Below are 24,461 nucleotides of genomic sequence, written 5' to 3'. Positions count from 1 at the left end.
TGTCTGATTGTCTGGCCTGATGCCAATTGTAAATGGTTATTGGAGTATTATAAGCTTCATACTAGATCAAGTGTAGTCTTTAATGTACTGAATATATTGTTTAACAAACAAGATTATTTTAAGAAATACATCATATTACACTCATGTTAAATTACAAGTTCATTCTCAGATTCCCTCTAGAGCAAAATGTATCAAAATAGAAGACTTAGTTCCCAGATCTATAAAATTGCTGTTTCATATTTGCCAAGAGACAGATACAGTATATTTGGTAATCCTATTATTACATTCAAATACTATAGGACTTAAAATCTTAATTGATACTTGAAAATAATTAAATAGTAGCCCAATACATACGGTAAGAGCTCAATGGCACATCAACCGTGGGGGATAGATAGCACAAGAACGCCGTCATTGGCACCCATTCAATGAATCTGACACTACAAAGTCAACATGTCAAATCCGGCATAATTTGTGTGCTACCAGGCTGACAGTGTGGTTCCTAAAATGCGATTTGGATACATTTGGCTGTTTTCACTGCATAATATTTATACGTTTTCAAATATTTTTTATTATAAAATGACAAATGAAAATACACTCCCCAACAGCTATGAGAGTTGGAGCGCGAGGCTAAACTCCTGCTGTTCTGGTCCCTTGGCTACCACTTTGTAAGAGCGTTAAGCGAACCCGTGCACAGATACTGTGTGTGACAGGGTGAGAGCGAAGTCTTGCATCTTGCTCATCGCAATATCTGAGGTACTGCCTTGTGCAACATAATTTCACTGATTCTACCTTTAACAGTGGACTGAGAAAATACTATAGTTTTTCAGTGTAGTATTCCTTGAGGAAAGAGATTTTTATTCTCCAATAAACCAATAGTCCAGCTTGGTCAGTCAAAGTGGTCAATCCTCTGGAGCCGCCGCCTCCTGATCTCCTCTGCTGTCAGTTCTCCTGGGATGTTGAAACTATACGAGGTTGGTCTTCTCTGAGTGGAGCCCCCTAAGGGACATAAGAACAAGATTTGTTTTCTGAATTATAATGATTGACACATGCAGGTGTTGTGACTGAGGCTGTAGACTTGGATTGGACTGTGGGCACTCATATAGAGGAGTTATTTGACCCAACATTTAGATTAAATGGAGGACTTCAAAAATCTTAAATCAAAAAACATATTCAAGCACTTCCAATTAACTCTATTTTCCAGCACAATTAACTCCATTGTACCCAGGCTTCCCACATCAAAACAAGCTGAAATGAACTACTTTCATTAATCCGCTTGCTCTTCCCTCATATTTAGCCTCATATTGAAGTGTATAAACATATTCAGGACAACCAGGGCTACAAGTACAACACAAGCCCACTTGACATAACATATTGCAAATGTCAATCAAAAAATCAGTTCTGCCAGGCAGAAACCTGATTTAGAAAAAAAAGTATTTAAGAATTCTGTAAGTACAGAAAATGTTTGCTCAATGGGAAATGAATATCCATCTAGTCAGTGACAACTGTGTGGAGTTTGTGACAGCAACTATGTAAGCTTATTACAGTATTATAGACAATATGTCCCGGGATTTCCTATGGTCTTCTATGTAGAAGAACCCCTTACCTTTTAACGACTTGTGTGGCTGAGCGTCATAGAGCATAATAAACGGGTCTTCCCTGTGGCTCAGTTGGTAGAGCATGGTGTTTGCAACGCCAGCATGGTGTGTGCAACGCCAGGGTTGTGGGTTTGATTCCCACGGGGGCCAGTACAAAAAATAAAAATAAATGCATGAAATGAAATGTATGCATTCACTACTGTAAGTCACTCTGGATAAGAGTGTCTGCTAAATGACTAAAATGAAACCATTCAGACTCTAGAGGCGTTTGTGAGATGAACCGCTCCCCCGGACCCCTACAGGATCCGCCCTTATCTCACAAACATCTCTCTAACTCAGCCCCCATTGAATCACACAGACTAATGGTATCAAAAGAAATAGATGAATTCAATGGAGGAATCCAACCCAGAAGTCTGTAGCTCAAACCACGATGTTTAAAAGGGCGTGACAGTGGGACTCGAAAGGTTAAGGGTTTTTATTATTCAAACTTTCAAGGCCTCCGTGAATCTTGATTAAGGTATGCAACTGAATTATTTTATTTTTTTAATGGTTTGCAACAGTGAATGAAAATGTGTGTTTCTTATTCGACAAGGCCAGGTAGTCCCCGTCTTCTTCCGTTTGTTGCCTACTGCTTAATGAACACAACCCAGGCCTGTGTTGTCTCACCTCTGCCATTGAGACTGGCTCTGATGGCTGCCTCGTACTGCTCATCCTCTGATAGACCTCCAGTGTAAGGGTGACCATTCTGGGGCTGCACACGAGGTCCTCCACTACTGCCACTGTATCCTACAGAATCCCCCCCAACCACACACACAATAGGATTACCAAATATATCAGGCTCTTGGAAAGTATGAGACCATTTTCAGAGTGCTTGGTACTACACTGAACAAAAATATAAACGCAACATGCAACAATTTCATAGATTTTACTGTGTTACAGTTCATATGAGGAAATCAGTCAATTGAAATAAAATCATTAGGCCATAATTGATGGATTTCACATGACTGGGAATACAGTTGGTTACAGATACCGTTAAAAAGGATCTCATCACTGTATTTTTGTGCATTCAAATAGCCATCGATAAAATGCTATTGTGTTTGTTGTCCATAGCTTATGTCTTCCCATACCATCACCCCACCGCCACCATGGGGCACTCTGTTCACATTGTTGACATCAGCAATCCGCTCGCCCACACAATGCCATACATGTGGTCTGCGGTTGAGGTCGGTTGGAAGTCCATCCAAATTCTCTAAAACGACGTTCATTATGGTAGAGAAATGAACATTCACTCTGGCAACAGCTCTGGTGGACATTCCTGCAGTCAGCATGCCAATTGCACGCATCTCAAAACCTGAGACATCTGTGGCATTGTGTTGATGTGCAAGATGGCGCCAAAAGACATGGCAGCTCTGCTTCTAGGTCCTAAGCAACTTTGCAGTATTTTGTTTTTGTTGTGTGTCATACGTTTTTACAAGCATTTCACTACACCCGCAATAACATCTGCTAAAAATGTGATTTGATTTGTGTGACAAAACTGCAAGTTTTAGATTGGCCTTTTATTGTCCCCAACACAAGGTGCACCTGTGTAATGATCCTGAGGTTTTATAATCCATCCACCTGACAGGTGTGGCATATCTTGGTAAAGGAGAAATGCTCACTAACAGGGATGTAAACAAATATGTGCACAAAATCTGAGAGAAATACGCTTTTTGTGCTTATGAAAATGTTCTGGTATCTTTAATTTCAGCTCATTAAACATGGGACATACATGTTGCATTTATATTTTTGTTCAGTGTATATTGCACACACAAACAAAAATAATTCAGACTCTTTACCCATTGTGGAAGCGAGACGTCAATAACTCCAGGTGCAAAATGAGTAGACATACAGTTGAAGTCGGAAGTTTACATACACTTAGGTTGGAGTCATTAAAACTCGTTTTTCAACCACTCCACACATTTCTTGTTAACAAACTATAGTTTTGGCAAGTCGGTTAGAACATCTACTTTGTGCATGACACAAGTAATTTTTCCAACAATTGTTTACAGACAGATTATTTCACTTATATTTCACTGTATCACAATTCCAGTGGGTCAGAAGTTTAAATACACTAAGTTGACTGTGACTTTAAACAGCTTGGAAAATTCCAAAAATTATGTCATGGCTTTAGAAGCTTCTGATAGGCTAATTGACATCATTTGAGTCAATTGGAGGTATACCTGTGGATGTATTTCAAGGCCTACCTTCAAACTCAGTGCCTCTTTGCTTGACATCATGGGAAAATTAAAAGAAATCAGCCAAGACCTCAGAAAACAAATTGTAGACCTCCACAAGTCTGGTTCATCCTTGGGAGCAATTTACAAACGCCTGAAGGTACCACGTTCATCTGTACAAACAATAGTACGCAAGTATAAACACCATGGGACCACTCAGCCATCATACAGCTCAGGAAGGAGACGCGTTCTGTTTCCTAGAGATGAACGTACTTTGGTGCGAAAAGTGCAAATCAATCCCAGAACAACAGCAAAGGACCTTGTGAAGATGCTGGAGGAAACAGGTACACAAGTATCTATATCCACAGTAAAACGAGTCCTATAACAACAAAACCTAAAAGGCCACTCAGCAAGGAAGAAGCCACTGCTCCAAAACCGCCATTAAAAAGCCAGACTACGGTTTGCAACTTCACATGGGGACAAATATCGTACTTTTTGGAGAAATGTCTTCTGGTCTGATGAAACAAAAATAGAACTGTTTGGCCATAATGAACATCATTATCTTTGGAGGAAAAAGGGGGATGCTTGCCAGCCGAAGAACACCATCCCAACTGTGAAGCATGGGGTGGCAGCATCATGTTGTCATGACGTTGGCCTGTGGGTAAGGTTTATGACCCCCCCCATAAATACCTTTCTCCCTTCCCCTCTCTTACTGACCCTACTGAAGGACTGCTGTCCTGTTAAATATAGAAAGTCTGGGAACATCAAACAAATGGGGAAATGAACCATATTTTGGTAATAATACCAGTTGGAAATATGCTTGATAACGTAATGAGTATGTTTGTCAGTTCGCTTGTCATCTGAGACATTATGATTGATGACAGGACGACATAAACTGTACCTGGGAAAGTATCCACCCTCTAGTTATCAGAGTCACATGGAATTGTTATGCAATTGAAATGTTTGATATTGAAATTGTTTGTTAGGAGATTAAATGTAATTTTAGCTTCCAAATGAGAGATTTGGGTTTTCATAAGGAAAGTGCCCTGCTTGATCAGTGGCCCACCCCTGTGAAGAGGAGGGGTTATAAACGATGAAACACATCCTTCCCCCCTCTCCACTATATAAGCCTTTGACGAAAAGATAACCACGTTGTTCCAGTACGGGAGGTCTGCAGCCTCTACGTTAGAAGGACACACATGTCAAGGACAGAACTAAGCCAACCTCGGCGTGAGCTATGGTATGAACTGGTATGAACTTTGAGCTTATTCACTACAGAAGTGCTACTTCCTAGCCGTTGAGTTAGCAGCGGCCGCTGTCGACGTGGGCTAGGAAAGGACGGACGACGGATCCAGTCTAACAGACGGACGAAGATACCACCACGTATCCAATTTACCACCAGAGACATTCTTCCGAGTAACAGGAAGATCTGTTGGCCAACCCGGCCAGCATCTACGACTAATCTACCGAAGCGCAGCTCAGAGTAAATATTTATTGCATTTTCCTTTTCCAAATGGGCGGTAATTTAGAATGCATAAGATAATGTATTTACGATAGCATAGCTGCTGTTTCTGTGTTCCTAAATCTTCCCGCTCTTTCATTCAAGCCCAACCCCCTTTCCTTTGTGTAACCAGCTTTCATACAGGTTCCGTTCACCAGGGGTGAATTCTGTATGACATCATTATATTCTGTGTATTTGTAATTCTGTGTGATTAGTTTAGGTATTTAGTAAATAAATAATTAAACCCAATTTTGTATTGCTGATTCAACTTGTTAGCCAGGGTTCGTGAAGATAACCAAGAATTTACAACTTTCATTATGAGACTGAAAATAAGACAAGGGTTAATATTGACTGCTATCGATGTAAAATATTACTAAGTATTTTAAGAGTTTATTCGGAAGATAACAGCTCTATAAACGTTCTTCCGTGGTGCCCCGACTTTCTAGTTAATTACATTTACATGATTAGCTTAATCAGGTAATATTAATTACAGAGAAAGAATTTTATAGGTTAGCATGTCATATCACTTAATCCGGCATAGCCAAAGACACGACATTTGGCGCACCCTGTGAGGACTCTTAAACTAAGACGCACGTTGGGTCAATTTGATAGCGACATATGATGCCCCGTGCGAGGAATCTAAAATAGGATGAAGCTTTCATTTTGATTCAGCATATATAAAATTGAAAAGCAGATTACATAATATACCAAGTTTATGATTACATTATGGGAATTGTAGACCGGAATTATTGGTGCGTGTGTGCTCTGGAGAATCGCCTCCGTGTTGTGCTCTGACGTAGTCAGTGGGGAGCATAAGCTATACAGTTCTGTATGAGGACTGATAAAGCTATCTGAGAAATAGCGCGTTTGGCCAAACGCTGGGCTATTTGTGCCTCGCGCGTTTCAGACGCGTGTTGGCTAGGTCATTATTAATTTCTCGAGCGAGGACAAAGAGCCAGCCGATTGAAATTTAGGAGAGATTAGCTTGACCAGCAATAAGTATCTCTCTGTCTCTCTCGCGTTTCGATGCGAGTAGACCACGGTGCATTTCGTTGTTTCCCGCGAGTTCCGGTTAAAACATCGTCAAATATCGCCGAAAAGGGTTTGAACATAATACGTTATAAGTAAAACCTTTCCCTTGCCAAGGGAATCCTATGTTGAGCATTTTTCAGGCATCAAGTAGCATTAGCTTGCTCGAGATGCTAAGCTAACAAAAGGGAAAACAGCCATTTTGTTTGTGCCACATTGTAATTCATCCGACTTGCGGAACGAAAGTCCCGCCCTGGGTACTTCCGTTTGATTTCAGTGTGTGCCAGCAGGGACCTCTGAAGAGTCACCAGTACTATCCTTCAAAAATAATTAGTCAGGTGACACTCAAGTCGTTACTCGTGATATCCATGTCTTATTCAATTGAACTAATAAGTGAAATTGCCAGATTTACATTCTCAAGTGGATCTTTTAAATAAGTTTTCTAAATGAGACATTGTAATCTGTTTTCCACATTAACCTAGATGAATAAACCTCTCAGGTTAATTAAAGTTTAAATCCCAAATAGCCTATACAGGTTTGATTTATCATTAAAATGGATCAATCAGTAAAATTTGTTTTTTTTATAAGTTAGCATGTCATATCACTTAATCCGGCATAGCCAAAGACACGACAATGTTGTGGGGTTGCTTTGCTGCGGGAGGGAGGGACTGGTACCTCACAAAATAGATGGCTTCATGAGGAAGGAAAATTATGTGGATATATTGAAGCAACATCTCAAGACATCAGTCAGGAAGTTAAAGCTTGGTTGCAAATGGGTCTTCCAAATGGACAATGATCCCAAGCATATTTCCAAAGTTGTGGCAAAATGGCTTAAGGACAACAAAGTCAAGGTATTGGAGTGGCCATCACAAAGCCCTGACCTCAATCCTATAGAAAATGTGTGGGTAGAGCTGAAAAAGTGTGTGCGAGCTAGGAGGCCTACAAACCTGGCTCAGTTACACCAGCTCTGTCAGGAGGAATGGGCCAAAATTCACACAACTTATTGTGGGAAGCTTGTGGAAGGCTATGCAAATGTCAGGAACTGTGAAAAACTGAGTTTAAATGTATTTGGCTAAGGTGTATGTAAACTTCCGACTTCAACTGTACACGTAGCTACATACCTGAAGAGTTATTATATGGATTTTGTCTGGCATGGTATCCATTCATCACAAATCCTGTTGGGAGAGGAGACACCTGATCATTTATTTTGTCTAATCATGTAATGTTGTAATATTATACTGTGGTTGGACACATAACATGATTTGTTTTGTTTCCAAATGCATTTAACCTGACATTTCTATGAAAAACAGTGCAGCTTGGAACAAACACCACATACACGTCGTCGTCTTGTTTAACCTCTATGGGACCGGCGGGACGAATTCGTCCCACCTACGTAACAGCCACTGCCATCCTGTGGCGCGATTTTCAAAATCTTCAAAATCATATTACTTCAATTTCTCAAACATATGACTATTTTACAGCCATTTAAAGATAAGACTCTCGTTAATCTAACCACACTGTCCGATTTCAAAAAGGCTTTACAACGAAAGCAAAACATTAGATTATGTCAGCAGAGTACCAAGCCAGAAATAATCAGACACCCATTTTTCAAGCCAGCATATAATGTCACCAAAACCCAGAAGACAGCTAAATGCAGCACTCACCTTTGATGATCTTCATCAGATGACAACCCTAGGACATTATGTTATACAATACATGCATGTTTTGTTCAATCAAGTTCATATTTATATCAAAAACCAGCTTTTTACATTAGCATGTGACGTTCAGAACTAGCATACCCCCCGCAAACTTACGGGGAATTCGCTAACATTTTACTAAATTACTCACGATAAACGTTCACAAAAAGCATAACAATTATTTTAAGAATTATAGATACAGACCTCCTCTATGCACTCGATATGTCCGATTTTAAAATAGCTTTTTGGTGAAAGCACATTTTGCAATATTCTAAGTACATAACCCAGGCATCACGGGCTCGCTATTTAGACACCCGGCAAGTTTAGCACTCACCATAATCATATTTACTATTATAAAAATGTCATTACCTTTTGTTGTCTTCGTCAGAATGCACACCCAGGACGTCTACTTCAATAACAAATGTTGGTTTGGTCCAAAATAATCCATCGTTATATCCGAATAGCGGCGTTTTGTTCGATGCGTTCCAGACACTATCCGAAATAGTAAAGAAGTGTCGGCGCTTGGCGCAATTCCCGACAATAAAATTCAAAGTATTCAATTGCCGTACGTCGAAGCATGTCAACCGCTGTTTAAAATCAATTTTTACGTCATTTTTCTCGTAGAAAAGCGATAAAATTCCGACAGGGAATCTCCTTTTCGGCAAACAGAGGAAAAAAATCCCAAAGGCGGGGGCAGTCGGGGTCACGCGCATAAGCTAGTGTCTCTTGATGGGCCACTTGAGAAAGGCGATAATGTGTTTCAGCCTGGGGCTGGAATGACGACATTCTCTTTTTTCCCGGGCTCTGAGAGCCTATGGACGACGTGGGAAGTGTCACGTTAGAGCAGAGATCCTTAGTAAATGATAGAGATGGCAAAGAAGTTCCAGAAATGGTCAGACAGGCCACTTCCTGTAAAGGAATCTCTCAGGTTTTGACCTGCCATTTGAGTTCTGTTATACTCACAGACACCATTCAAACAGTTTTAGAAAATTTAGGGTGTTTTCTATCCATATGTAATAAGTATATGCATATTCTAGTTACTGAGTAGGAGTGGTAACCAGATTAAATCGGGTATGTTTTTTATCCAGCCGTGTCAATGCTGCCCCCTAGCCCTAACAGGTTAAAGAAGGACAAAACCACTGTGGTTTGGACAGGCAAAAAAAATCTAAAGACAAAAAACATACACACAGACTAAGGGCGACTTTTTCAACCATGCTTTTGTAGCCGATGTGAAATGGCTAGCTAGATAGCGTTGACGTCACCCGCTCTGAAACTTGCTTCGCAAGGGCCGCAGCTGTGACGAGTAACAATGCTATGTGGGTGACAGTTGTCGATGTTCCAAGGGTCCCTGGTTGGAGCTCAGGTTGGGGAAAGGAGAGGCATAGAAGCAACACTGTTACAATGCTTTAGAGAGTATCCTAAAATATAGCATCATCGTCTGATTTGGAAATCAGTCTGACTAAAATCTCAAATTGCCCGCTTGACACAAACTGCCATGAAGGTCATGGGTGTGAGTCAGCATTTGTCCCTGCAGCCCATTTTTGAACAAGCCTTTATCAGGCAAGCCCAGAAAATTATTTCAGACCACTCCCATGTACTCCACTCGGAGTATCAGCTTCTCCCCTCAGGCAGATGCTATAGGGTTCCCCTACATGTAAGCTGAACTGTCACGACACTCCTCGACCGGGCAGCGCTCGGCGGTCGTCGTCGCCGGCCTACTAGCTGCCATCGATCCTTTTTGTTTCACTTTCTGTTGGTTAGGTCTAGGTAGGCACGCACCTGTTTTGGTTTAGTTATTAGTAGGGGGGGGTATTTAGTCTAGCAAGGTATGTCTGTGTTTGTGCGTGATTATTTTCGTCAGGTTGTACGTCTGAGGAACAGGTGTTTTTCCGATCTGCCTGTAGGTTTTAAGGCAGTGTGTTTTGGGCTGCGTCCCTACGCTGTGTTCGGGCTGTTTATGGGTATTTGTTTTATCTTGCCCTGCCCTACCTGTTTTTGGCAAGCGTGGATTATTTATTAAAAAGAAACGAGTGTTCACGGACTTGTGTCTCCTGCGCCTGACTTCAACCCTCCTGCTTCCTTGAGCAGTCTGACAGAATCACGCACCAACTGATGGAGTCAGCAGGAGCTTCAGCGCCAACCCCGTCCATGGTGGAAAGAGTTGCCCAACACTCCACCCTGCTCCACCGTCTGGGTATCGCCATGGATCAGGTGTTGGCGCTGGGTGTAAGGGGTTCTTACTCCAGTTGGAGTTATACCTGGCGACCGTTCGTCCCTCTCCCTCGGGGGGGGAGAGCGTCAGCGTCCTCGTCTCCTGTCTCATGGGTAGGGCCCTGGAATGGGCAAACGCCGTGTGGGACAGTCCGGACTCAGCCAGGGACAACTACCCAGAGTTCACCCGCCGTTTTCGGGCAGTGTTTGATCATCCCCCTGGAGGGGAGAGTGGCGGGTGAGCGGCCATTTCGACCTGAGACAGGAGACGAGGAGCGCGCAGGACTTTGCTCTTGAGTTCCGGACCCTGGCCGCGGGAGCAGGGTGGAATGAGAGGGCCCTTATAGATCACTACCGATGTAGTTTGAGGGAGGAGATAGGGGGGGCAGCAGCCAGGAAGACTGGAGGGGGAGTTCGCTCCTGCACCTCATGTGATCGCAGAGGGCACACTGTGGACCGGTGCTGGAGAGACTCACCCGGGAGTCCAGAAGGTAGGCAGAGCGCTCCTTTGACACCTCAGGTGAGTCAGCACCAGCCTCACCCAGAGCCCCCTGTCCGTCACATGTATGTGTCAGTGTCTTTTCCTTGTTTCTCCCCTCACTCCCGGCTTAAGGCGCTAGTCGATTCAGGCGCGGCGGGGAGTTTTATGGACCGTGGGGTCGCGGCTAAGTTAGGGATCCCCCTGGTCCAGTTGGACCAACCCTTCCCCGTGCACGCCCTAGACAGTCGACCACTAGGGTCAGGGCTGGTCAGGGAGGTCACTGTGCCACTGGTCATGGTAATTCCCTGGCTAGCCACTCACAACCCTAAGATTTCGTGGGGACAGAGGGCTCTTAAGGGGTGGTCAAATGAGTGCTCGGGCAGGTGCATAGGAGTTTCCATCGGTGCGACTACTGTGCAGAGTCCAGACCAAGTCTCCACCGTGCACATTCCATCAGAGTATGTCGATTGGGCTATCGCCTTCAGTAAAACGAAGGCGACCCAATTACCACCTCATCGACGAGGAGACTGTGCGATAAACCTCCAGGTGGGCGCTGCACTTCCTCGTAGTCACGTTTATCCCTTGTCTCAGGAAGAAACAGCGGCTATGGAAACATACGTCACTGAGTCTCTGAGGCAGGGATAAATTCGGCCATCTAACTCACCCGTCTCCTCGAGCTTCTTTTTTGTGAAGAAGAAGGAGGGAGGTCTGCGCCCGTGCATTGACTATAGAGGTCTAAATGCCATCACAGTGGGTTTCAGTTACCCACTACCTCTCATCGCATCGGCGATAGAGTCATTTCACGGGGCGCGCTTCTTCACGAAATTGGATCTCAGGAGTGCATATAATTTGGTGCGTATCCGAGGAGGGGACGAGTGGAAAACTGCATTTAGTACCACATCTGGCCATTATGAGTACCTCGTCATGCCGTATGGGTTAAAGAATGCTCCCGCAGTCTTCCAATCCTTTGTGGACGAGATTCTCCGGGACCTGCTCGGTCAGGGTGTAGTGGTGTACATCGATGACATTCTGGTCTACTCCGCTACACGCGCCGAGCATGTCTCTGGTGCGTATGCTTGGGCGACTGGTGGAGCATGACCTATACGTCAAGGCTGAGAAATGTGAGTTTTCCAAACCAGCCGTCTCTTTCTTGGGGTATCGCATTTCCACATCAGGGGTAGTGATGGAATGTGACCGCATATCAGCCGTGCGTAATTGGCCAACTCCCACCACGGTGAAGGAGGTGCAGCGGTTTTTGGGATTTGCCAATTACTACCGGAGGTTTATCCGGGGCTTTGGGCAGGTGGCGGCTCCCATTACCTCACTGATGAAGGGGGGCCCGGTGCGGTTGCGGTGGTCAGCGGAGGAGGACAGGGCCTTTAGTCGTCTGAAGGTTTTGTTCACAGACGCTCCAGTGAAGTTGAGTCCGGCGGAGCGTAACTATGATGTGGGGGACAGGGAGTTGTTGGCTGTGGTCAGAGCCCTGAAGGTGTGGAGACATTGGCTTGAGGGGGCGCGTCACCCTTTTCTCATCTGGACTGACCACCGCAATCTGGAGTACATCCGGGCGGCGAGGAGACTGAACCCGCGTCAAGCCAGGTGGGCGATGTTCTTTACTCGATTTCAGTTTAACATCTCGTATATCCCAGGTTCCCGGAACACTAAGGCCGACGCACTGTCTCGTCTCCATGACGCCGAGGAACGGTCCACCGATCCCACTCCCATACTTCCAGCCTCCTGCCTGGTGGCACCGGTGGTCTGGGAGGTGGATGCGGACATCAAGCGGGCGTTACGGACGGAGCCTACTCCTCCTCAGTGTCCAGTGGGTCGTAAGTACGTTCCGCTCGGTGTTCGCGATCATCTGATTCGGTGGGCGCACACGCTTCCCTCCTCGGGTCACCCAGGGGTTGAGCAGACAGTGTGTGGTCTTAGTGGTAGATACTGGTGGCCCACCTTGGTGAAGGACGTGAGGCGCTATGTCTCCTCCTGTTCAATGTGCGCCCAGAGTAAGGCTCCTAGGCACCTGCCTAGAGGGAAACTACAGCCCCTCCCGGTTCCACAGCGACCATGGTCCCACCTGGCGGTGGATTTCCTGACCGATCTCCCGCCGTCTCAGGGCAACACCACGATCCTGGTCATTGTGGACCGGTTCTCTAAGTCCTGCTGTCTGCTTCCTTTACCCGGTCTTCCTACGGCCCTGCAGACCGCGGAAGCCTTATTCACCCACGTCTTCCGGCACTACGGGGTGCCCGAGGATATCGTCTCAGATCAAGGCCCCCAGTTCACGTCCCGAGTGTGGCGGGCATTTATGGAGCGACTGGGGGTTTCGGTCAGTTTGACCTCAGGGTTTCACCCCGAAAGTAATGGGCAGGTAGAAAGGGTAAATCAGGAAGTGGGCAGGTTCCTGCGGTCCTAATGCCAGGACCGGCCAGGGGAGTGGGCAAGGTTCGTCCCATGGGCTGAAATGGCTCAGAACTCTTTGCGCCACTCCTCTACCAACATGTTGCCGTTCCAATGTGTGTTGGGTTATCAGCCGGTCCTGGGGCCAAGACATCAGAGCCAGACGGAAGCCCCTGCGGTAGAGGAATGGGTTCAGCGCTCTAGGGAGACCTGGGACGCTGTTTAGGAATCCCTGGAACGAGCCAGGGAACGACAAAAGGCGAGCGCTGACTGGCGCCGCAGTGAGGCCCCCGTGTTTACCCCAGGGGAGAGAGTCTGGCTCTCGACCCGGAACCTGCCCCTCCGCCTGCCCTGCCGGAAGCTGGGTCCGCGGTTTGTGGGGCCATTTAAAGTCCTGAGGAGAATAAACGAGGTGTGTTACAGATTACATGTGTCTCTCTGTTGGTTAGGTCTAGGTAGGCACGCACCTGTTTTGGTTTAGTTATTAGTAGGGGGGGTTATTTAGTCTAGCAAGGTATGTCTGTGTTTGTGCGTGATTATTTTCGTCAGGTTGTACGTCTGGGGAACAGGTGTTTTTCCCTTCTGCCTGTAGGTTTTAAGGCAGTGTGTTTTGGGCTGCGTCCCTACGCTGTGTTCGGGCTGTTTATGGTTATTGTTTTATCTTGCCCTGCCCTACCTGTTTTTGGCAAGCGTGGATTATTTATTAAAAAGAAACGTGTTCACGGACTTGTGTCTCCTGCGCCTGACTTCAAACCTCCTGCTTCCTTGAGCAGTCTGACATGAACAGGTATAAGCACACCTTCATTCCCATGTCTATCAAATACCTAAACAGCAATAACTACTGGGTAAATGGGTGGAATATGTGAATAAATAATCAATAGATTAATGTAGGTCTGAAAATTACTTAAAATGTGTTAATGGTGTTTATTTCAAACTGATGTTCAAATTCAAGTATATTGACGTTCATATTTATTCTTACCTGCGAAAGCTAAAAAGACAGGAATACATTACAACATATAGGCTATTTTAGGTAAATATAGAAGTTGGCCTTTAAGCAACAACAACATCCTCGTTCATAGGCATATGGATTGTCACTGATAATTGTGAGTTGTTTTAGGAAACTAGGCATATGTCGCACGTCACTACTTCACAGGAGAGGCATTTGACCGTAAACATTACATTTTTATTTGATCAACATTTTATACATTTTTGGGGGCAGAAATGCCTTCTGGAACATGTGCCTTAATAACAAACGTGTATGCCATCTGTAAATATGAATTGTTTTTAAATTACGAGCCTAGTTGGTTAAGCGACGGAAAAAGATAGGAACCTTCCCGGTAGCCATGATTGGCTGAGATTATGGATGGGATGGACATGCCGAGATCTGAGTTCGGATTGGTCTGCCATGTAGCTCGCTTCTGTCTGTAATGAGCTGCTCAGTATGTGTAGGTAATTCTTTCTAACACAGATTTTTTTTGAAAGACAGCTCTCCACTTTCTGGAGGATAGAGTTTTGAAATCAGTGGAATGCCCGGTGGAAGCAGAGTAGGATTGCAAATGCGGTGGGAGTCGAAAAGAGAACACAGAAGGATGTTGTATAAAACACCTGTCTCCAGATTACATCTTCAAACTAAGGGCAACCATGGCATCCGTGACAGAGAGGGAGAAGTGTTCATCCATGTATACGGGTAAGAGTCTAGTTAGCTGCATTTTCAGATATATGTTTCAATGTTTGTCAGAAAGTTATTTTAATTGCAAGTTAAAGCATACTGTTACCTAGCTGGCTGGCTGGCTCACTAGCTAACGTTACATGTTGTAGTATTCGTATCTCAGAGCCATTTTCATTGCTAGTTATTTAACCTAGCTAGTTGGTTAGCGTTTAGCGAACTGTAGATTCATGCAGGGTAGTAACGTTATGAGTTGGGACTAGATAGTGTCCAAGTTCCAAAATTATCCGATAGAATATCCTGCTATTAATTTGTCACTCACAACCGTAATCTATTTTCTGTAATTAGCTCACCATTAACTTGTAAATATTTTTATTTAACTAGGCAAGTCAGTTAAGAACAAATTCTTATTTACAATGACGACCAAACCCGGATGACACTGGGCCAATTGTGCGCCGCCCTATGGGACTCCCAATCACGGCCGGATGTGATACAGCCTGGATTCGAACCAGGGACTGTAGTGACGCCTCTTGCACTGAGATGCAGTGCCTTAGACCGCTGCGCTACTCAGGAGCCCAATAATGATCTTGTTGTGAGTTTATTTTCCAGTAATAATGAATGACAACCTTACAGACATGTTGATAGATGTAGTATAAACAAGCCTTTAGACTTTAGCACATGGCCTCACATGTGAATCTGTAAAGAGATGGGTGGGGCTAAGGCTTAAGAGGGTGTGAACGCTCTTCTACGGTACATTTATCAACTTTCCAAGCAGAATTACTTTCCCTCTGTTCCTCAAATGTAGTGTATGATATACCATTTTCTAGCTCTCTCTACTTTTTTATTCATTGTAAAAAACACCATTTCAAATTTTGCTACATAAGACCGAAATGAGCCGGTCGGTCACATTTGTCCCCATTTTAATCTTGTCTCTTAGCCTCTTGATAAAGTCATAAAAAGTAATATATACTTTGTGGAAATCACATTTTGTGCTCCACCTACAGAGGTCCAAAGTTGTACAGGATCCGTGCACACACAAATGCAGGTGAGACAAAAATACCAAACTCGTCATTGCACAGGTTTTTTAGCTTGTTGCGCATGTTTTAGTGAGAGGAAAACATTGCCCACAGACACACACACAAACCTGCAATTGTTCTCATGATGATCTTCAGAGGACCAGCGGTGTAGAGAAGCCCCACCAGGATGCCTGCCAGGTGTCCCACAAAAGAGGTCCTGCACAGAAGAACGTGTTATGAGTTACCACCTGGCTACAACACACACACGACTCCATAATTAAATGACTCTCAGACCATGAGAAACAAGATTCTCTGGTCTGATGAAACCAAGATTGAACTCTTTGGCCTGAATGTCAAGCAAGACGTCTGGAGGAAACCTGGCACCATCCCTATGGTGAAGCATGGTGGTGGCAGCATCATGCCTTGGGGATGTTTTTCAGCGGGAGGGACTGGGAGACTAGTCAGGATCAAGGGAAAGATGAACGGAGCAAAGTACAGACAGAACCTTGATGAAGAGCGCTCTGGACCTCAGACTGGGGCAAGGTTCACCTTCCAACAGGACAACGATCCTAAGCACACAGCCAAGACAACGCAGGTGTGGCTTTGGGACAAGTCTCTGAATATCCTTGAGTGGCTCAGCCAGAGCCCGGACTTGAACCCGATCGAACATCTCTGGAGAGACCTGAAAATAGCTGCGCAGCGACGCTCCCCATCCAATCTGACAGAGTTTGAGAGGATCTGCAGAGAAGAATGGGAGAAACTCCCAAATACAAGGGAGAAACTCCCCAAATACAAGTGTGCCAAGCTTGTAGCGTAATACCCAAAAAGACTCAAGGCTGTAATCACTACCAAAGGTGCTTCAACAAAGTACTGAGTAAAGTGTCTGAATACTTATCTAATGTAATATTTCTGTTCGTTTTTTTTGTTTTTATTTCCAAAAATGTCTAAAAATATGTTTTTGCTTTGTCATTATGGGGTATAGTGTGTAGATTGATGAAGGTGGAAAAAACGATTTTATCAATTTTAGAATCAGGCTGTAACGTAACAAAATGTGGTAAAAGTCAAGGGGTCTGAATATTTTCCAAATGCACTGTATTTCAAGATGTTGTGGTGTCACGATCGTCGTAATAACATTCGGACCAAAGCCCAGTGTGATATGGGTTCCACATGTTTATTGAATGAAACGCACAAAAACAATAAAGAACAAATGAAACGTGAAGCAAATGAAGTGCTCACAGGTAACTACACATAAACAAGATCCCACCAAAACACAGTGGGGAAATGGCTGCCTAAATATGATCCCCAATCAGAGACAACGAAAAACAGCTGCCTCTGATTGGGAACCATACCAGGCCAACATAGAAATAAACAACCTAGATTACCCACCCTAGTCACACCCCGACCTAACCAAAATAGAGAATAAAAAGGCTCTCTATGGTCAGGACGTGACATGTGGATTAGGCGTTCTAGAAGAAAAAGAAACGCACACCTATTAAGGCGAGGTGCTGGCTAGCGGAGTAGAAAACTTGAAAATAAGGGAGAGCCGCACTCTCTAGGAGCTCAGATGCAAAGATTTTATATCCAACGTTTCGACAGCCAAGCTGTCTTCATCAGGGTATGATCACAAACACTGCGAGATGACTCGTTTATATAGTGTCAAAAGACACACAGGTGTCTGTAATCATGGCCAATGTGGATTGGGCATGACATGTGGATTCCCTAGAAATAATCTGAATTAATGTAAACATTACATAACTTGTCTAAAAAAAAGTGTTCTCTTGGCACAATTTACCGGGTACGGAGTAAGTTGAGCCGCGGGACAAGGTAAATTATGTCGCCTACACATTTCTGCACTGAATGAAATATTGCCACTACCTTTTAAAAACCATGTCTATCTTTATTTCTCAAACACAATTCAACACAATCACTTTTTGGTATTTTAATAATTTTAAGCATCTTTTAACCTGTTATGGCTAGGGGGCAGTATTTTCACGGACGGATAAAAAACGCACCCGATTTAATCTGATTAGTACTCCTGCCCAGAAACTAGAATATGCATATAATTACTAGCTTTGGATAGAAAACACTCCAAAGTTTCTAAAACTGTTTGAATGGTGTCTGTGAGTATAACAGAACTCATTTGGCAGGCCAAAACCTGAGAAGATTCTGTACAGGAAGTACCCTGTCTGACCATTTCTTGGCCTTGTTGATTATCTCTATCTATTACAGGGGATCTCTGCTCTTACGTGACACTTTCTACGGCTCACATGGACTCTCAGAAGGCGGCAAAATGCTGAATCGTGGCTTTGCAGGCTCTGGCTGAAACAAAGTAGCGCGTTCGGATAGTGGCTGGTTACAGTACTGTGAGACTCAGGCTCGTGCCCGCGTCGACCGAAAGCTTTGTTTTCTTTCCTCTGTTTAGCTAAACGGAGATTCCCGGTCTGAATATTATCGCTTTTTTACGAGAAAAATGGCATAAAAATGGATTTTAAACAGCGGTTGACATGCTTCGAAGTACGGTAATGGAATATTTAGAAATCTTTTGTCACGAATTGCGCCATGCTCGCGACCCTGATTTACCATTTCGGATAGTGTCTTGGAACGCACGAACAAAACGCCGCAATTTGGATATAACGATGGATTATTTTGGACCAAACCAACATTTGTTATTGAAGTAGCAGTCCTGGGAGTGCATTCTGATGAAGACAACAAAGGTAATGAAACTTTTGTAATAGTAAATCTGAGTTTGATCAGGGCTAAACTTGGTCGGTGTCTAAATGGCTAGCCGTGATGGCTGGGCTATCTACTGAGAATATTGCAAAATGTGCTTTCACCGAAAAGCTATTTTAAAATCGGACATATCGAGTGCATAGAGGAGTTCTGTATCTATAATTCTTAAAATAATTTATGTTTTTTGTGAACGTTTATCGTGAGTAATTTAGTAAATTCACCGGATGTTTGTATGCTAGTTCTGAACGTCACATGCTAATGTAAAAAAGCTGTTTTTTGATATAAATATGAACCTGATTGAACAAAACATGCATGCATTGTATAACATAATGTCCTAGGGTTGTCATCTGATGAAGATCATCAAAGGTTAGTGCTGCATTTAGCTGTGGTTTTGTTTTTTGTGACATTATATGCTAGCTTGAAAAATGGGTGTCTGATTATTTCTGGCTGGGTACTCTGCTGACATAATCTAATGTTTTGCTTTCGTTGTAAAGCCTTTTTGAAATCGGACAGTGTGGTTAGATTAACGAGAGTCTTGTCTTTAAAATGCTGTAAAATAGTCATATGTTTGAAAAATGGAAGTTTTCGGATTTTAGAGGAATTTGTATTTCGCTCCACGCCCATCATTGGATATTGGAGCAGGTGTTCCGCTAGCGGAACGTCTAGATGTAAGAGGTTCAAAGGCTTAACAGGGATTGTTGTCATCTCAATTTTCAGCGATAATGCCTTGCATTACAACCGGTAAGAAAAAACATGAATTTGCTAAACTTGCCATTGGCACAACTTGCCCCATGGCAAACATTTTGACTATATTAGCTAACAGCTGTCAGAGCAGCTCACAGATCACTGCACCTGTGAATAGCCCATCTATAATTTAGCCTAAACAACTACCTCTTCCCCTACTGTATTTATTTATTTTGCTCCTTTGCACCCCATTATTTCTATTTCTACTTTGCACTTTCTTCCACTACAAATCTACCATTCCAGTGTTTTACTTGCTATATTGTATTTACTTTGCCACCATGGCCTTTTTTTGCCTTTACCTCCCTTTTCTCACCTCATTTGCTCACATTGTATATAGACTTATTTTTGTACTGTATTATTGACTGTATGTTTGTTTTACTCCATGTGTAACTCTGTGTTGTTGTATGTGTCGAACTGCTTCGCTTTATCTTGGCCAGGTTGCAATTGTAAATGAGAACTTGTTCTCAACTTGCCTACCTGGTTAAATAATGGTGAAATAAATAAATAAAATAAAATAACAGCTACAAGGATGCAATTTCATGCTAGGTATAAGACCTCATATTGAATTTTTGAGACCCCAACTGATGTATAGAACAATCTTTAAATTATGTACTTTGGGTTAGATACAAGAATCATGAAACCTCTAACACAATACATTAATTGGACCTAACTTGCTTATAACTGTCTCCATGTGGTTTCTTCCTTCACAGACTCCATGAAACGATGACTTCTTCGTAAATATTTGGTCAAACTACACATTTTGTGTATGGTTTCCTAGAAACAAGGGAGGCTCAACTTACCCCACTCTCCCTTATTATCAAACCTAGTTATGTCTGTAAGCTTTCATTTAGAACTATTTGTCACATTGCGGATGATAAGAGACTGTCTAGTGAACTTACAATGAACCTTGGGTCATGTTCATTCGGGCACACAACAGTAAAAAAATATCTAACTAAAATGTGCATTTCTTATTGGAAACTTGTGAGAGCTGGGCTGGGGGAAAAGTATGTAGGCATAGACCATGTGTTTACTGTGCATCTGACTACTCCTGCAACAAAGAAGAACTCACCCCGGTGACGTTAGATGAATCAGCACCAGCTCAACCCAGCTGGCATAGCGATTGGCCACTGGGACGCCCATCACGTAGGAGACACCTCCCGGGTGGTAGTGGTTACTCAGCACTTTCAGAGCGAAAAGCACTCCTACAACACAGGACAGACAGTTCAGTCTCACCATGCCACTCACAGCACGATTGAGGTCAATTCAGTTCTCAATTCAGGAAGAAAATTTACAGAGTTGAAAAACAGAGTGGACCTTTTTATTGACCAACAGAGGCTCATTCAAGTTTAGGCCTGGGGGTTTTCCTGGTCAAAAAACTCCCATGACCCAAACTATTGTGAGGATGGATAGAAATCTTCCTCAGCAGCATAACAGCAAACACACTGACACTATAGCTAGCTAGTACCTGAGAAGCCGACTGCACACTGCATGCTGTAAGAGGGGTCCTGGGTGATCTCCGAGAGCACCATCTCCAGCAGCAGATAAATCACGCCCGTCAGCAGGGAGAAAACAGCCAGAAGCCAGGCGTAGAAGCTGCTGCCAAGCCGGGGCTCCAACTTGACGCCCTTCCACAGGAAGGATGCCATGTTGAAGTACAGGTGCCAGTCGTCTAGGTGGTGCAGCGGCGACAGCACGAGGCGGCGCCAGTCACCACGCCAGTAGGCCTGCTGGACGCTGATGCAGGCCTGGAGGAGAGGTAAGTTGGGCACCAGAAAGAGGTAGACGTTAAGGCCCAATACAGCCAGCGTCACAGGGGGAATGTTCTCCACCCCCACCTGGAAGACCTGGGAGGCCAGGAGGATTAGGCCCAGCTGACCCCCCCCCTCTGTCGGTAACGCATCCTCCTCACTCAGCTGCGGTAGCTCAGCCTGGAGTGACACACACACATGTACAATTAAATACAAAACCATACAACTTTCTTTGTCCATTGTGAAACAGAGATTTGTCATTTTTTGCATTCTTATGGGGATTTTTAAACATCACACAAGCTCACAGAACAGAACCGCCGAGCGCTGAAGCACGTGAAAATCGTCTGTCCTCGATTGCAACACTCACTACCGAGTTCCTTACTGCCTCTGTAGGCAAAAGCACAAGAACAGTTCGTCGGGAATTTCATGAAATGGGTTTCCGTGGCCAAGCAGCCGCACACAAGCCTAAGATCACCATGCGCAATGCTAGGCGTCGGCTGGAGTGGTGTTAAGCTCACCACAATTGGACTCTGGAGCAGTGGAAACGCGTTCTCTAGAGTGATGAATTACGGTTCACCGTCTGGCAGTCCGACGGACAAATCTGGGTTTGGCGGATGCCAGGAGAATGCTACCTGCCTGAATGCAGTGGCAACTGTCAAGTTTGGTGGAGGAGGAATAATGGTCTACGGCTGTTTTTCATGGTTTGGGCAAGGCCCCTTCGTTCCAGTGAAGGGAAATATTAACGCTACAGTATACAATGACATTCTAGACGATTCTGTGCTTCCAGCTTTGTGGCAACAGTTTGGGGAAGGCCCTTTCCTGTTTCAGCATGACAATGCCCCCCGTGCACAAAGCAAGGTCTGTACAGAAATGGTTTGTCGTGATCGGTGTGGAAGAACTTGACTGACCTATACAGAGCCCTGACCTCAACCCCATCAAACACCTTTGGGATGAATCGCCAAACATCAGTGCCCGACCTCACTAATGCGCTTGTGACTGAATGGAAGCAAGTCCCCGCAGCAATGTTCCAACATCTAGTGGAAAGCCTTCACAGAAGAGTGGAAGCTGTTATAGCAGCAAAGGGGGGGGGGGGGGACCAACTCCATATTAAAGCCCATGATTTTGGAATGTTTGACAAGCAGGTGTCCACATACTTTTAGTAGTGTACCATGTCTTGTTTTGATGTGTTTTGACTGATGTCACGTGTATTCTAATATGGCAAAAATTTGCTAGCTAACCAACAAATGCAACGATGTATTTGAGAAAAAACAAGTGTTCATAGTGCAAATGTATTTATGTTTTCAATAAACATTGGAGACGAAATATAGTTTACATGTCAGCCAACCCAGTCTGTTTTGCCCCATAGTTGCGCACGCGTCTGTTTTGTGTCTATGGAATAAATACTATAATATTTACTGTAGTTTTTTGGGGGGACTTTACTTTAGTATTAACAGGACCAAAGTCTTCAAAAACACTACAGTGAATACTGTAGTATTGCGGACATGACTGTAGCATACTGTGGTATTTATAGTTTACTATAGTATAAATATTGTAGTAATTTTTTTAATTATATACTAGTAATTACTGTAGTTCCCTGCAATCTGTAGTATACAGTTGTATTACTGCAGTGTTTTTGCAGACTAGTATACACTATAGTATTTTTGTATACATTACTGTAGTACTTACAATAGTGCTTTTGTTTGATTATCTTTGATATAGCAATGGGGGATTTCTCCTTGAGAAAACCTACTCAACAAAATACTCATAGAGCACATTTTCCATAACCTGTAAATAGATAAGTAGTGAAGGAAGGAAGTAGTGAGTGAGTGGTGAGTGAGTTGGTAGGTAGGTAGGTAGGTAGGTAGGTAGGTAGGTAGGTAGGTAGGTAGGTAGGTAGGTAGGTAGGTAGGTAGGTAAATTGATCAGCAGTCTGAACAGATAGCTCAGCACTTCTGCTCTTTCTGTCTCCTTCAGGAACACATGATATAGTCTATATTTGGCATGTAGGCTTTTCACTTATGGGTGATACAAATTAGGATATGAGGGAGTGGAATGGGCAGGTTATATGCAAACTAAATACTGCCAGGCCCATCCAATCAGATTGAGAGAAAAAATACTCCTCAGCTAAAGCAGCATTTTCCTCCTTAACTTTAATGGCGAGAAGACAAATAAAAAAAATAAGGGAAATATGCATACATTCTTTGTAAAACACAATTTTCACCATGATGCTAGAGTGGCTAATGCCTAGGAATGATAGTTACTTTCTGATTATACACAAAATCTGCTACAATATGTCACTTTTTGTTTGACCTGACAAAATTCACATGTTATAGATCTGTCAATATTATTTAAACCAAGTCTAAGAAACGATAGATCTGTTGTATTTTACATTTAGCAGAAGCTCTTATCCAGAGCGACTTACAGTAGTGAGTGCATACATTTTACTACAACCGTATGTGCGCTAGCTTCAAATTCAATACTTTTGGTTATGGAAAATATATTTCACTTTTACACAGTGCAATGATTCTGACAAATTTCAGTATGTGACAAAACAAGCAAATATAGTGTCAACTATTTGAATTTTAGCAACCAGGATATGGCTGCGCGATTTCTGCAACGTGCATCTATAAGGAGGAAAACGATGCCTTTGCAGCCTGAATGGAGGATGCTTTATGTAGGAGCCGGTCCACTGGGGACATGAGTGTATTTATTACCTGGAATGCACATCCAGTTTAGACGATAGTGCAGATCTAGCGCCCATGCACTACCGGATTCCTAGGCTAAGATTAGGCCTACATTCCTCCTTAAGACTGTCAGAAAGCAGAGCAATAAGCATAAAACAAAAGTCAAAATGTAAAGAATATAGTTAGCTAGCTTTCATACCGGAGCAAACAAAAAAAACAGACCTTGACATTCAATCTCAAATGACAGACATAACGTTTTGGTTTATAGCTGGTTGATTTTGCCCCAAAATTGTAACTTACTTCCTGGTAAGGCGCAGACAGTATTTGAATATATCGCTGGTATTGTCGGTCTCTTTATCTTCTGGCCGACAAAACACTTATTAAAAGACCATTAAGGGATACTGGGGTTTACTTACACTTAATCATACACGGTAAACCTTTCATGAAATGTCAGATGAAGAGAGCATGTGATCATAACCATAATAAAACGTTTTGCAACGAAAACGAGCGTTTCTTATTGGACAAGTTCATGTTAGTCCCTCCCATGTTTGCTTCTGTTTGGTTTCCAGTGAATATACACCCCTTATCTGTGTGAAAGTTCAGTCACATTACCATATCGCACCACAACAGCAGCATCTGACAACATTGTATCAGCTCGCCACATACGCACTCACTTTTTTCCATCTCTGTGTTTCACTTCCCTGTCAAAATAAAAGGTTAAATAATAATAATAATACACTTTAGAA

At 43.5% G+C, this 24,461-nt stretch overlaps 1 protein-coding gene across 2 annotated transcripts; it reads right to left on the bottom strand.

Annotated features, from left to right (window-relative positions):
• Window positions 1-61: 61 nt before the first annotated feature.
• rhbdd1 (rhomboid domain containing 1) lies at window positions 62-24,361 on the bottom strand. Of its 2 annotated transcripts, NM_001140309.1 has the most exon segments (8): window positions 62-996; window positions 2,262-2,381; window positions 7,460-7,513; window positions 15,938-16,026; window positions 20,353-20,485; window positions 20,749-21,158; window positions 21,161-21,211; window positions 24,016-24,185. In NM_001140309.1, coding segments are annotated over 7 exon segments (939 nt in total). In that variant the 5' UTR covers window positions 21,184-21,211; window positions 24,016-24,185; the 3' UTR covers window positions 62-886.
• Between the last annotated feature and the right edge of the window lie 100 nt (window positions 24,362-24,461).

Source organism: Salmo salar, chromosome ssa20 (genome assembly GCF_905237065.1).
Source record: "Salmo salar chromosome ssa20, Ssal_v3.1, whole genome shotgun sequence".
Taxonomy (NCBI): domain Eukaryota; kingdom Metazoa; phylum Chordata; class Actinopteri; order Salmoniformes; family Salmonidae; genus Salmo; species Salmo salar.
Note: the sequence above shows the minus strand (reverse complement) of the source record. Positions and strands in the feature narration are given on the sequence as shown.

What these genes read in the sequence shown, in the direction of transcription:
- rhbdd1 (XM_045702911.1), bottom strand. Translation starts at nt 24,361, where the DNA reads ATGTTGTCAGATGCTGCTGTTGTG. An exon ending in TGTCAGATGCTGCTGTTGTG is followed by an intron (nt 21,212 to 24,337) that starts GTGCGATATGGT and finishes GTGTCACTCCAG; the next exon opens with GCTGAGCTACCGCAGCTGAG. An exon ending in TCCATATAATAACTCTTCAG is followed by an intron (nt 2,382 to 7,459) that starts GTATGTAGCTAC and finishes GGGATTCTGTAG; the next exon opens with GATACAGTGGCAGTAGTGGA.